The sequence below is a fragment of the Vidua chalybeata genome, chromosome 5 (assembly GCF_026979565.1).
Source record: "Vidua chalybeata isolate OUT-0048 chromosome 5, bVidCha1 merged haplotype, whole genome shotgun sequence".
NCBI lineage: Eukaryota > Metazoa > Chordata > Aves > Passeriformes > Viduidae > Vidua > Vidua chalybeata.
Window position 1 is genome coordinate 9,054,525 of NC_071534.1, and position 14,010 is coordinate 9,068,534.

General features: G+C 44.2%; 1 protein-coding gene across 8 annotated transcripts in view; it reads left to right on the forward strand.

The window, feature by feature from the left end:
- ETV6 (ETS variant transcription factor 6) overlaps positions 1–14,010 on the forward strand; it is a 132,685-nt gene that overhangs the window by 88,831 nt on the left and 29,844 nt on the right. For all 8 annotated transcript variants that reach the window (XM_053942684.1, XM_053942688.1, XM_053942682.1 and 5 more), the window contains one exon: positions 11,680–11,844. In XM_053942684.1, the coding sequence (XP_053798659.1) occupies positions 11,680–11,844 (165 nt within the window). The remainder of the gene's footprint in view (positions 1–11,679; positions 11,845–14,010) is intronic.

Below are 14,010 nucleotides of genomic sequence, written 5' to 3' on the forward strand. Positions count from 1 at the left end.
GTCACAGCTCCACAGCTCATCCCAGCTCAGCTCTGGGGGCTCACAGCACACAGTGCCCCTCTCCAAGGACAGGCATCCCCTTCCCCTGGCACGTTTGCAGTAGTTCATTGATCACAGCAAGCACAGGGATGGTCATGCTTCCTGTGGGAAAGGAGGGGTAGGGAGGATCTAAGTCCTGGAGATGGATTCACTGATAACGAGGTCAATAAGTGTCTGTACCAGCACAATAGGATTATGTGGCACTAGGAATTGTGAATCTGGGATGATACCAGTTACCCATCATTACTAGGTGTCTGCAGCCTCTCTCACTGCACCTTTACAGTGGCAAGAAACCCGAAAAGCAGGATGGGATACTGTCTTCTTGTGATTTAGCTCATCCATTTGTTTTCATTCAAAGCTTGATCCTTTACTGGAACTGCATAGGTAAATCATTTGCCCCTATTGACATTGCAGTCATTTTTCCACTCCTGGAAGCAAGCCTTTTTCAGTGACATCATCCAGATTAAACTCAAGTGATACAGCAAGCCTATGCATTATTTTTCAGTGGAGTGACATGTTCTGTAACAATACCAGCTGAAGCATTTTCTGTTTTCTGTTACCACATCCAGCTGTTACTCTTTTTGCAGTTTGCCACCTCCCAGACAGTTATGTAGACCTAACTGTTAGTGCAGTTGTGCTCTTAATCTTAATCGTGTTCAGAAAGCTGATCTGGCAGAAACCAATGTACATATATACATGAATACAGATTCTCTCTCTCATCAAGAGCACAGCATGGCTCCTCCACCAAATGCACTGGCACATCAATATAGTGGCCAGAAAACATGACAAAGTCAACACAGTCAGTAATCACTATATATTGTCCAAGCTGTCACCTAGGATGAGCTTGTTTGAAGGACACTGTAGTTACTGCAGACACCCCAGCACTGAGATAGAAATTATCCCAAACAGGGTCTTGCATGCTGTCCCAAATGATAAAGTTCATTTCTTATTCCTTATAACAGTATTTTCAAGTGGTCCTGAGCAGAAATACTAATGCCTCAACTTTGTATTACTTCCACAGAAATGATAAATGCAAGCCAGTTATTTTGGGGCCCTAATACGAGAAGTTAGTGGGTATACTGACTAGCTTCATAGCAAGAAGGAGTTAAATGCTGGAGAGGAAGCAATTCTCAAGATGCAGCAAAGATAATCATGATAATTTATCATCTGATAATCAAAGAGCATACACTTAATTCGTTCTCATTATCAATGTATTTCAAGCACAAGTACCTCAGTACAAGAGGCCTTTCTGAGCACAAGTTGCACTGGAAGGTTAAAGGGCCTCATGGAAATGTAATGCAGTTACTTCTCCTGAATGGGTGATGTGTTGTTGTGCAGTTTGGAGTCCATCTCAGTGGCCTCCTTGTCCCCTGAATGTGGAAAAGGACCTCTGGCATCTAGAGCTGTTCTTTGAAGCTCTTCACCTTTCTCTAGGAGAGCAGTGGAGAAATGACTGACAGTTTGTGAGAGCTATAGGGATTTGGTTCATTAAGGAACCGTCAACAAATTAAGCTAAATCTGGAGTTTTTAATCATGTCAGAACTCCAGTTTGCAGCATCTTGGGAGCGAGAGATGTATGCAGCATGCTAAGAGTGGGCTTTTACCTCCAAAGATGTGCAGTGTCCGAAGTTGTAGTTTGTACAGTTTCCACCAGTAATTTAATATTTAATGTCACCCAAAGGAAGGTCTTTGCATAAAGCACAGAAGAACTCATATACTGGTGTCTTGAAGCAAGCTGTTGTAGCCCTCCTGCACTAGGATTCCACAGAGAATGCCTGCATGAGCAAGACGTCTAAAAGCAAAATCAGTTACAGTAAAAGTATGACATACTTTTACCACATGCTGGTGGTAATTTTTTTCCTTGTGGTGATTTGCTTAATGGTTACAGGCAAAGTAAGCCATGGTTCTGGGCTGTGCTGCCAAAATCTGCTTTTACAGTAGCAGCACAAGTGCAGCTGCAGCTCACGAGCCTTGGAGCCCCAGTGCAGAGGAAGCCAACAGATGACATCTTGCTGTTACGGCATAGGCTGTTCTGTAGAGGAGCTGGCCTCACGTTCCCTGGAAACAGCCTGGAAAACATGCTCTTTGTGTACACACTCGCCCCTCCCCAGCTCTCACAGTCACAGTTGAGTTAGGAAACAAAGTCCCAGCCAAAATTCCTCAAGGGAAAGGGACCCAACTTCTTCAGGATGTGAGCCTCTGAGAACAAAATCTCCCTGTGAGAAAAAGGCAGCTTCTTAATACGGAGGATTATAATGTTGTTGGTGGTGTTTTGTTGATATGTGAAACTGAGATTTCAAAACTTTCCACTTGATTCAGCTGTACAAAAAGGACTTCCTGACCCCTCTCTTACAAAACTCTGGGATCTCTCTAAATTTGCAACCACCAAAAGATCAAGGTGGTGTAGCTGATGGTAGGTTAAAGTGATAAATTACTGAAAGGAACCATCTTAATTTTAGGAAGCTGTATTTGTTGCAGCTAGCAATTATTTCTTCAGTTTTCCAAATCTTTCAGCAGTGTTGATCAGGTTCCTAAACCTAGAGCTTACGGTTTGGTTACCAGCATTACTGCTACATAGTGTAAGCATGGTAATAATCTGAGCACTCTGCTCCACTGTACAGCAATTAGGTAGCAGGCTAAAGACTTAAGTAAAACCATATGTAGGTCAAGACTACCAAGATCAATTTATTTCTGATTACTTACAAATCTTCAACCCCTCAGCCAGAGATCAAGGCCATATTGTGTTAAAAGAAAGAAACAACATGTATTGACAATTCCTTCTAATACGGAGTTGGGTTGTTTACCTTAAAATTACTGTTGCCAGGATGCATCAAATAATTGATACAAGAAGTGGGAAGGTAAAGTAGGTATAAAGGATGTAAAGATGCTCTGCATGTGTCCAGTTATAAAGAGGAGCAGAATAGAGTTCCTGGATTTGATCCCTCTGTGTATGGGCAGGCATCCAGTGCCTTTGTGCCTCACATCTGTAAAACAGATACAACAGTCTAATTTGTCTGCAGTTGAAAGGCACTGTGTAGTATAAATGTGCAAGTGTTACTAAATATCAGCAGTGGCCATAGCCGGTGCAGAAAGAATGTAAAGAATGCTTTTTAGTCCTGGAATTTTGGCCTGGATTAAAATTAAATTGGTTTGAAACAATAAAGAGTTGCTGAGAAGAAAATGAAAGTTTTTATAATCCCTTGACTTCTACTGGCAAAACTGTTTGCTTCTGGCAGCATTGTCTCTTGAGCTAGCTACCCTGTGACATTGTCAGGGCTCAGCTGCTCTTGTTTAGGATATAGTTTTTGCACATACAAGGAAAAAACCAACAGAAGACATTTCTTTCCGCTCCTTTTAGAAGGGAGCAATAGGAGAGCAATGTCTGCTCCATGGACAACAGCCAAAAATTGGTTGAGAAGTCAGGAGCAGATTAAGGCTGTAACAGGGAGTGGATCCAAGCCAGCATTTCCCTCCTCCCCATCCCACTGCCACTGCTGGTGTTGCACTGGCTGCTGTGGCAGGAATGCCGTGGTGTGGCAGCTGTGGGAGCAGCGGTTCGGCTGCTGGCAGCCAGGCAGTGTCCTGCTGTCCATGGCTCACTGACCCCTGCTGCACCCTGGCCTTCTCTGAACGTGCTGCTGGAAAAAGCCAGCCTTCACCCAGCTGCCCTGGAAGGAAAGCTCTTGTCAGGCTTCTAGGAAGGTTTTGCAAACAACATGAAAGGAAGCTGGAGCCATCTGCAGAGTTCTTGAAAGCTCTTGGACATGGCTCATGGAATGAGTGCCTAGAAAACCCACTGATCTTTTCATCACCTCTGTGGTTGCTCACTTCTTTGGTAGCTTTTCCCTTTCAGAACCTCAAATCCAACTTCAACACACAAACCAGCACCATTATCTAAACTGGTTTGTCCTGGCCTGGGTGAATTCTGTTTCAGGCCACAAACTGCCTGTCAGCAGCAGGTAGGCTGCTCCGGCATTGTAATATTTTCTGTTTCTGACTAATCCCAAAGTGGGGCAGCTCACAGAGGACATCCTAATATCCACTTATTCTATAGGTTCACTCTGGATGATGCAGTGGAAACAGAAGGGAGACTAGAGGCTGCTCTGGGTCAAATGTGGATCTCAGTTATAAGAATCGCAGCACAGCTGGCCACATTAAACCATTGGGGTTGCACTAGAAGCTTTAGTGTGACATCAGGTACAACTCCAGGGACTTCAGGAATTGGTCAGCAGTGTTCAGGAACTTTTCTCACTTGCTGGGGTCGGAGGTCTTAGACATAGCTGAGTAATTTTGTCTGAGAGAGTTACTTCATTTACTGACTTGTCTCTACATAGAAAAGGGGTTGGGCATAGAGTGAGAAAGAATATATTCTTAATTTTAAATTCTGTAGTGTGGCTTCAAATTTTGTGGGGTTTTGTATCGGTGACTTCATCTGCCATCGTTAATCAGTGAGCTGTCTCAGCCCAGCAAGCTAATTTAGAGTCCTGCTTGTGCATTTGATCAGCAAATGCAAACCATGTGTAATGTCAGCAGGTCAAGCGAGGTGATGGAACATGGGATTTTCACCTCAGTTCCAGAAAGGGCCATAGTTGCTTCCAGGAAGCTGAGCTTGGCACAGGGTGTGGGCAATTGAAAAGATTTATTTCCCTGTATGAGAGCTCGTTCTAATCGAGCATTTTCCAATCAATATGTTTCTTACAGACTTTCCAAAGGCTGCATTAGGAAAGCAATTTTATTTGTTTTATGACCCCGAAGCCCTGAGGGATTCAGACGTGTCAGCTTCCCAGGGTCTCTGTACAGACAGTGAAAGGAGAAGGGCGGGTCCCAGGGCACCACACCAGCAAAGTCAGCATGGCAGAAACCCATGGCAGAGCTTTGCTGGGTTGGTTTCTGTAGATGTCTGCACCCATGCAGGCCCCAGAGCAGGCACAGTGCATGGAGCATTACCTGCACTTGTGCTCTACCTCTATTACCTTGTTCAACAGGACACCAGGAGAAATAAGCCTGTGTCTTTTATTTCAGATTACTACTGAAAAAGCTGTTTTGCTCTGTGTTCCCAGCAGTGTAGGAGATTCCTCAAAGCCTTGTCATTCTGATTACAGGCACTTTCAGACCTTCTTAAAGAATGTGCAAGCCTCACTTGTGGTCTCTTTTTCTGCCACAACTCTTCTGTTCCCTATACAATCATTTTTTTCCTCAACAAGACCTGTAAAGGGGCATTTTTATCTGCTGCCCTGCATATCCTTTGTACCACTTCATACTCACCTCCTAAATAATTCCCTCCAAGGATCAGCCAGGATTAACCTTCTCTTCATTTTCTACCTTTGCTTATCTCTGGGCCTGGGGAGTGCAGAGCTCTACTGGAGGATGAGGCAGTCCCTGCAAGCCAACAGCAGTGAATAGCCACTGCTTCTCCACTGCCTGGGTCAAGGGGCACCTGCTGGAAAGAGCAAGTGATCAGGCACATCACTGCATGTCACCAGATGACACAAGCAAAAACGACGCACCACAGCCTTGGTCACGATGAAGAGACTAATTTATTTTCTCTGACTCCAATCCTTTATAGTTCTCAAAAGGTGCCAGTGGATTGGAGGGTGAACGTGCCACCTCTCCAACGACACTGGACAAACTACCTGTACATCAAATTTCTCCGCCTCTATGAAAGAATGCAAAACTATAGGTTGTTTACAGAAAGTTGTGTGAGAAAGTTCTCTACAAGAATATAGACTCAGAAGGCTTTAGAAAACTCTTGATAACCAGGGCAACAACTGCACACAGATTTCTGTCCCCTACTCGTAACAGCAAGTGCACAGACCACCAGCAGTACAGGATTTACCCCGTGGCAGGGCTGCATCTTCCACATGTATGCTAACCCCAGAACAGTCCCTGAGGGCACTTAGTTACACTCTCCATCTGCTTGGGAATGGCTAGGCATGCCACAGATTTCTGTTACCTCTGAGGAACTGGAAAGACTTCCTGAGAAAGCAAGATCTTTACCCTTCCTGCCTTTACCTTCCATAGAAGTGATAGTTCTGAAGCATCCTGTAGGTGCTGGATGCTTTGGGGAAGTCACCTGGGTTAAGAGATGGATGCAGCAGCCCCAGCAGAGAAAGTACAGAATTGCTGCCTCAGGAGGACCTTAGTGCCTCAGTTTGGAAAGCCTGTCAGCATGATCCCACACTGCTGTTGAGCTCAGCACTGCCCTTAGTGCCTCAGTTTGGAAAGCCCTTCAGCATGATCCCACACTGCTGTTGAGCTCAGCACTGCCCTGCTGGGGAGCAGTGTGCTGCTGGTGGTGGTTCTGTCACATCCAAGCACATACCAGAACAGGGCCTCTGCTCTGCAGCAACAATCAGTGTTTCCAAACAGGGAACCAGAGAGCAGCACACACAGCACCATGGCAATGTTGAAACAGTATCTTCGAAGCAGCTGTGCAGCAATTTGCACTTCAGAGCATTTTGGATGTTAACTGGCAAAGCACTATGACACCTCTTTGCATTTTGCTAGTCCAGCATTCCAAACAAAGATGTGAGACAGGAAAGGACTTTAAAAAGTTGCTCTGGCAGAACCTGAGAGAAGGATTTTAATCTAATCATATGCTTTTCTTCCAGACTGTGTTGCCTTTATATGGAAATTAAGACCAAAACACAACCTCATCCACCTCTCTGCTTGACATATACCATCATATGCAGAGGCACATATTATGCTTTACAGCTAACAAGGAAAAGTTTTGTTAATAACAAAGAAAGAGAGCATCAGTTCCTAAAGAGTTACTTGATAGGATACATTCAAGTGTTCTGAACTACAGACTTGAGCTGGCTTCCCTGATGCTGCCAGTGATGATGCATCTGTCCCTGGGTGTTTGGAAACCAGCTGCTGATTTGCATGCACTGGCCCTTTTGCTGTTTGCCCAACCATGCTAAGTAGTTTTTGGCGTGGGAGTGTGAACAATTCTGTCTGCCCTGCAGAAAGCAGGGATAAATGAAAGGTCTGTCTTTAGTCCCTTCTCACACCATCATCCTGCCTGCCAGGCAGGAGGATGGAGAACATAGCTGAAGTGGAACAAAAAGTTAGACAAAACTTGCTGTGAATGCTGTTTTCCATGTGTGTTCTGTCCTGTGGCTGTGTCCTCATCTCAAAACTAAAGCAGAACGGCAGCTCTCAGTGGTACGGTGCATCACATTTTGCATTGGATTTGTGTCCTCAGATTGTTCCAAAATGAATCAAGGTGAAAACAGCCTGTGGTACATTATACTTCACATTTGAGGTGTATCTGTTGCATTCACTGAACATAGCAACTCATACTGTAAAATGCATACTCTGTCTTCCAAACCACAGAAGGGGTTGCTGAGTGCAAGTGCTTTGCAAGATTTAAGGTTGGCTACATCTGTTCAAAAAACAAAGTTGTAACCCCAACAGAAGTCTGTGGTCAGGTGAAAATATTGCTGGCTCTGTAGTTCTAAGTGCAAAGGTAATACTGCCTGAACAGAGCACTCTGTTTTTCCATCCTCAAAGCCTGACCCTGCTTCAGTTTCCTGAGGGGCTCTCTGTCAGAAGAAGTGAACTTTTCGGAGACCATCAGCCTAAATTGTTCAACAGACCAGTACATTCCTGTTTGTGCCCATGTCTGTTGGTGCTTAACAGGTTAACTGGCTACTTCAAAGTGTGACTTACCCCATCAGTCCCTCTCCATTGCACTTTGTTTTGCTGCTTGAGAATAGAAAGGAACAAAGAGTGGATTTCTTCTGCACTCGGGATGGTTACCAGCTTGTGCCCTGCAGTGTGATTTATAAGGTCACCAGAGTAACAGGTGTTAGAACCAGGACTTCAGGTGAGGAGTATGCTGCAGAAGTAGATAATCTATCAAAACACCAGTGCATCAGCCTGCAGCATTGAAAAGGTGAGCATGGATTTTGCTCCCTGTTTAATGCATATAAAGCTGTCAGTTTATAAACATGCCAGTAAATTACTGTATTTTACTCTGCTGGAGGTGATGCTTGGAAACTGACAGAAGACAAAGACTACGCTGGATCTCACAGAACCAGATTTTGATGGTTTGCACGGCTTTGTCTAATCTGCTTTCAGCTATTGAGTTCAGGAAGTTTTTGTTGTTTACTTTTGCACTACACTGATAGAGAGACCATGATGGGGACTGCTTGCCAGCTTTCAACCAGAGGCTCAAAGGCAGGGATGGGAGCAGAGCCAGGTCTGACTCCTAGGTCAAAATTCACCCTGGGAAGTCGATGGCCACCAAAAGGGCAGGCTGGGAGAAAGGCAGCATCCCCCATGTCTCATCTGCACCAAGCAAAAACAGCAAAAACTTCACAATTATTTCAGCAGTCAGTTCAACAGGCAAAACTCTGCCCTCGTTTTGCAACACAGCTCTTGTTTTCCTCACTTTATTCTGCTTGGTAAATATCTTTGTTAGTTAAAGACAGTGCTGTTAGCTTCTGCAGAGAATAAAACCAAAGAGATAAAACCAGCCCATTTTTCTCCACTGTGGGCATGACAATAAAAGAAGATGGAGAGAGGAAAATAAGAAAGAGCATCCAAAGAAGAAAAATAGTATAAGTGGGATTAAGTTTTCTTCCATGGGCAGTACAGGAAAGCATTTTCATTACCTTCTGATAGCATTGTACACGGTGCTGTAAAATCCCTTCAGCTGCAAAGTCAACATCTCATGACCTTGTTTTCACAAAACCAACTACTTCTTCTTAAGAAGGGTCAAAGAAGGTGGCGTTCAAGTTTAGTAGACACTGTACTACTCATGAAAGAATTATTTTTTGAATGACAGTTTCTGAAGCACTTTTTAGCAACACTGCTGTACACGCCTAGAAAAGCCTCCTGTGACTGAACTGGTTCAGCCTCACAAAACAAATGGGCATGTGATGGGGGCATGTTTTTTTGAGAAACTAACTTCCCGGGAAAGCAGCAGAGCAGGAAGGGAGGGAAGTGAAAGAATAAGAAATCCATCTAGGGAAAAGCAGTTTACTTGTTTTATGGCACCTTATGTTTTCCAAACACAATGTAAGTATTTTAATAATGGGATCACCCCAGGGGTGGAGTGATGTAGCACATCCACCCACTCAGTTTAGCCATAGCCAAACTGAATTAGACTGGCTGCTTGCTGATTCTCAGTAATTTCATGCCAAGGGGTCCTAGGTCATATTACTTTGGGGCTTTTCTCACCAGTTTCAGAGGTGCTACTGAAACCCAGCAGAGACCTCGTTTGCAGTGTGAAGTGTTGGGTCTGTTTCAGAGCTGCCAGCACAGCTCATGGGGCTTGTCCCAGTTCTCTGTAACTTATTTGGCTGCTCTGGGTCTAGCACTCATCAATCTAAAGCTCTCTTTGGACACAGTACTTTTGTACTAGTTGAACAGAAGGCAAAAATGTACTGTCACCTGCAGATGGGAAGTGTTGATCTGTGTTTGTTCAGAGAGTGATTTATTTATTACATTGTTATCTATAGGGGAGTACACACCTCATGTTGAAGTTATGGTACAACTCTGTCCTTGTCAGCATGATTTTCACAGTGATGTTCTCTTTTGTTTAATGCCTCATCAGGTGAAGTACACATCAGAAGGCCAGTTAGATTTCTACACGACAGTTCTCCTTTGGGCAATTTATTGCTTGCATGGCATGGCAAAGAGGGAGGCAAAAGAAATCACACATGAGCATTTCAAGCACTCCTCAGATGGTCTTGTAAAACCCTTTCATATGTTGTGGTCTGCCTGCATCACATCTCACCTTGCTCTTTTAGCTACAGCAACAGCCTGGGGTCTGGAGTGTATTTTCTGCAGAAATAGCCCTTTATTCAGCAGAAGATGAACCTCACTGTGGCATTTTAGATGACAGTTTCCGTGTGTCTGAGCAAATCTACACCTCACCCCAGTCCCTTCAAAAATAAAGGTCCTATAGAAAACTCTAGCCTCAATAAGCAGACCCTAATTCGTAGGGGGAAAAGAATTTGCTTCATAAATAATTAAAGGCTACTACTTGTTTCTGTAGTACAATAGTATGCTACAGTTGAAAGTTAATGGAAATTCTTGCTACAGCCACGCAGGCATCCCTTTCTTAGGTCAGCTCTGACCCTTTCTCAGGCACAATCTCTATTCCTCTTCTAACAGAGATTCAGTTCTGTATGCAACTGTGGCTCTGGGACTTTCCAAAGCCGTTGTCTGGGAATCTGGCAAAGCAGCAGAATGCAATTCACTTCATGTTACCTCTTGCTAAAACAGAAATAAAAGGTTGCCTATCTGTTAAAGAAGTAAAAACCAAACCAAAACAAGAGTGGTACAACTCTCTCCGGCTTCTTTTAGTGCTTGGTAGGAGGAGGGTAATCAGATCTCAGAGAATGGTGTGCCAGGAAGGAAATTTCTTCCCATGTGCAGCATACAATCAGCCAGGTGCAATACAAGGAAGGGAGGTTCATCTTCCTCTAAAGCATAAGGTATTGGCTCCTGCCCACAGGCTGTGTACCAGAGATCTGATCAGATATGGCAAATTTTATGTTCCTATGCACAGTGGGTAAGCTTTGTAGCAAGTCAAACAATGAATCATGTCATGAGGGGGGAAGGAAAATAAAGCTTTTATTGCCCATTGGATTGGAGATAATCTCTCTACTCGGGTATAAACAGCTCTTCACCGTGCTGCCTTCTCTCCAGGGGAAGGAAGCTATTTTAAATTTGTGTGTAGAACAGATATTGAATTGTCATACCTCCCAAGCTTCTCTGCCTGTGCCCAATAAAGGTAGCAGGCAAAATGTCTTGATGGTAATGTGGTTGGGCTTCTGTGAGTAAACACAATAGCCTAGGCTCTATAAACTGTACGAGCTGGCTGGCAGAAAGGGAGTGCCAGATTTTCCTTGGCACCTTGGAAAATCTGTCTCCAAACCAAATATCCCTACTATTTTACTAAAAAATGCTATACTCTCTTACATGGACCTAGTTACATTGGTAATATTTGATTGCTATACAGGAAACACAGGCTAAAGCAGTGACAAAGGTGGCACAATCTTGGCCCTGGCTTTCCTCTCCAGTGTGGGAATGGCACCTGCTCACGTAATGGCACCTGGAGGAGGGGTAGTGAATACACCTCTCTCAACAATACATGTGCTGATAATCACACTGATACAGGGGCTGTGTTTAAGCTGCCCTTCCTTACAGACCCCACCCCAGCCACCTGGAAAGGAGCCATGGCTGTCTTGCATTTGACAACTTTTCATTATTCTTGATCCATGAATGTACAAGGGGTGTGATGAGAGAGCACACCTCTCTTCCATGAAAGGATACACACCAAGGAGGGATGGCACCAAGGACTTTTCCTGCTGCTTGCTCTGCTCATCAGAAGGAGCACGTGGAGGAAAATCCTTTTGCACAGTGGAAACCTGGAATGAAATAATGTCCTGTGAGCTTTCTTCAGGATGCTGAGTCAGTTCTTGGTTCTCAGTATGTCACAGATAAACCAAAGTGCCAAACTATTTTGCAGTCCAGTGCTTAGAGTAATCCTGCTCTCCTACCCTTTCCCCTGAGACTTTGTAGGTTATGCTGTGGGGGAAAGGGGGGATTCAGTGATGTGTGCCTGTGTTCCTGTGCCTTGTCTCAATTTGGTAACAGAACTGTGGTCTCTTTCTGGCCCAGGTTTGCAGCCCGTGTACTGGAGCAGGGAAGATGTGGCACAGTGGCTCCGGTGGGCGGAGAAGGAGTTTTCCTTGAGGCCCATTGAGAGCAACACCTTTGAGATGAATGGCAAAGCTCTGCTGCTCCTGACCAAAGAGGACTTTCGATACAGATCCCCTCATTCAGGTGAGGACTATTTACAGAAGCTGTGATTGCAAAGAGAGAGGAAGGTGCAACAAAAGCTGAAGAGGGTCAGAGGAAGAAATGGTCGCCTTTGCTGAGGTGGAGTGGGAAAGGGAGGGTAAAGGGAGGACAGAGACACGTGTATGAGGCAAGGACAAAAAGGACAAAGAGAGAAGGAAATCCTGATACATCTGAGTTGTAGGCATATTTGAAGGCAAATTCAACCCCAAATATCCAACCTGTTTATAGTTAAAACTCCCTGCAGAGCTCCCAGAAAGCAAGCTGCTCTGGCAGCCTTTTGTGACTTCCAGCTCTTCCTTGTAAACACTTATCTGTTCACAGACCCAACTACAGCAGCAAGTCAATCAAGTGCTCCAGCCTCTTTAAGCAGCCTGTATTAGCATTTTGCCTCCCAGTTGTCTTGGCTGAGGTGCTGCTAAAAGTGACTGCAAAACTCCTTTCTTGGGGACTTTGCCTCTATTTAACAGCCCCTGTGGGTTTTGTTTTACCTTACCATATTCTCACATGTGTTGGAGTCCAGCCCTCAGCACAGACAGGTGTGTGAATCAGTCTGCCTATTGCTCAAATTATGTCTTCATTTATTCACAGAGGAAGTTTAGAAATATGTGTATTACCTGCCTGTATTTGTATCCCCTGTGGTCTGTCTGCTCCAGTTATACAGTCAGACCCTCCTTTGTCAGGGATGTTTAATATGAGTTGTGAGCCTTGTTTTTTGTGACCACATGAGGTACTCCTGTTAAAGATAAAAGGCTTGCACTTCAATCACTATAGGTGATTAAAGAGCTTGGACCAAGTGGTGACAGAATTGCTATGAGGAGGCTTCCAGTGCAAGGCTCACAAGGTGCAGGAGTACAGCTGGTGCTGCTGGAATCCAGCTGATAGTCAAGCTGTGGGTCTGATTCTGTACCAACCTGCTTGGCCACTCTCCACCTGCAGAATCTACCTCACAAACTGTTAGTTATGTTAGTGTATATAAAGTTTTTTAAGCACGTGCTTCAAATCCAGGATATTTTGCATGGAAAAAGAGCCCAAACATCAATGTCTGTTGTCACTGTAATACACTAATGAGAACTAATGCCTAGAAATGTCTTCTTTTTTTTTTTTTTTTTTTTTTTAATTCTGGTACACCACTTGGAATGTAAAAGTTAACCCTGCTTGAAGCAGAAGGAGTATTGAAAGCAGGGATGTGGGCAAGGACTGCAAGGGACACCTTTATGTATGTTGTCTGCAACTCCCCTTCATGACTGCATGTTCCTATTCTTCCCCTTATGTGCTGTGAGGGCACTTGAAATAAACAGGATTAAAAATGTTTCTAGGCTGGAAATAGAGTGTTCCCAGAGAAGAGCCTTTGACTTGCAGAATCTCACTTTATTCAGAAGGTTAAGCTGAATTTGGAAGGAAATAACCCAGCTAAAGGCCTCCTCCCTTGCATTTTGTCTCTTCCTTCCCTCCAGGTATTCCCCACTGATAATAAACCTTGTGGAGGATATCTGAGTCAGTCCCTAAAAGTTGAGATAACTGTAGGTAAAGGGACATTACCTCAGCATTTCCTAGAATTAACTGTACATGAAATTTAAGAACTGTGAAATAATGTTTGCCACAGAGGCATTAAGTTTTTCCAGACTGAGGCCATATGAGAGCTGTATCATTTCCCCTCATGGTTAAAGCAGGAGAAGGGCATCACTCCCACAGTCTTGCCAAGAAAGGGGCTCACAGCCCCAACGCTGTTCCGTTCAGGGCTGCCCAGGGAAGGAAGGAAGGGAGGGAGGTAGGGAGGGAGGAAGGGAGGGAATGGTGAAAATGTTTTTCACCATCTTAATATTGCTGCATATGGGTGATGCAGAAGTCTCAGCTATTTCATTAAGTAAAAAAAAACCAAAACCACACACAGCTTTATGGATGTTTTCACTAGTCTGTCCGGCCAATCAAAAGAGGTACAAATTTGCTTCCTTATTGCTCTGAGTGTTACAGCACTAGTTATCTATGATTATGCCACTGTTACATTCAATGATGGAAATTATGTGGTAAAATCACTTTTTAGACTTTCATGTAACTGGGTGCTCAAGGCTTTTGTTTTTAATTAGGCTTTCAGATATTGCAATCACCTTTTTAAAATGCCCTAAAGTCACTGCTGAGACAGTAAAAGCA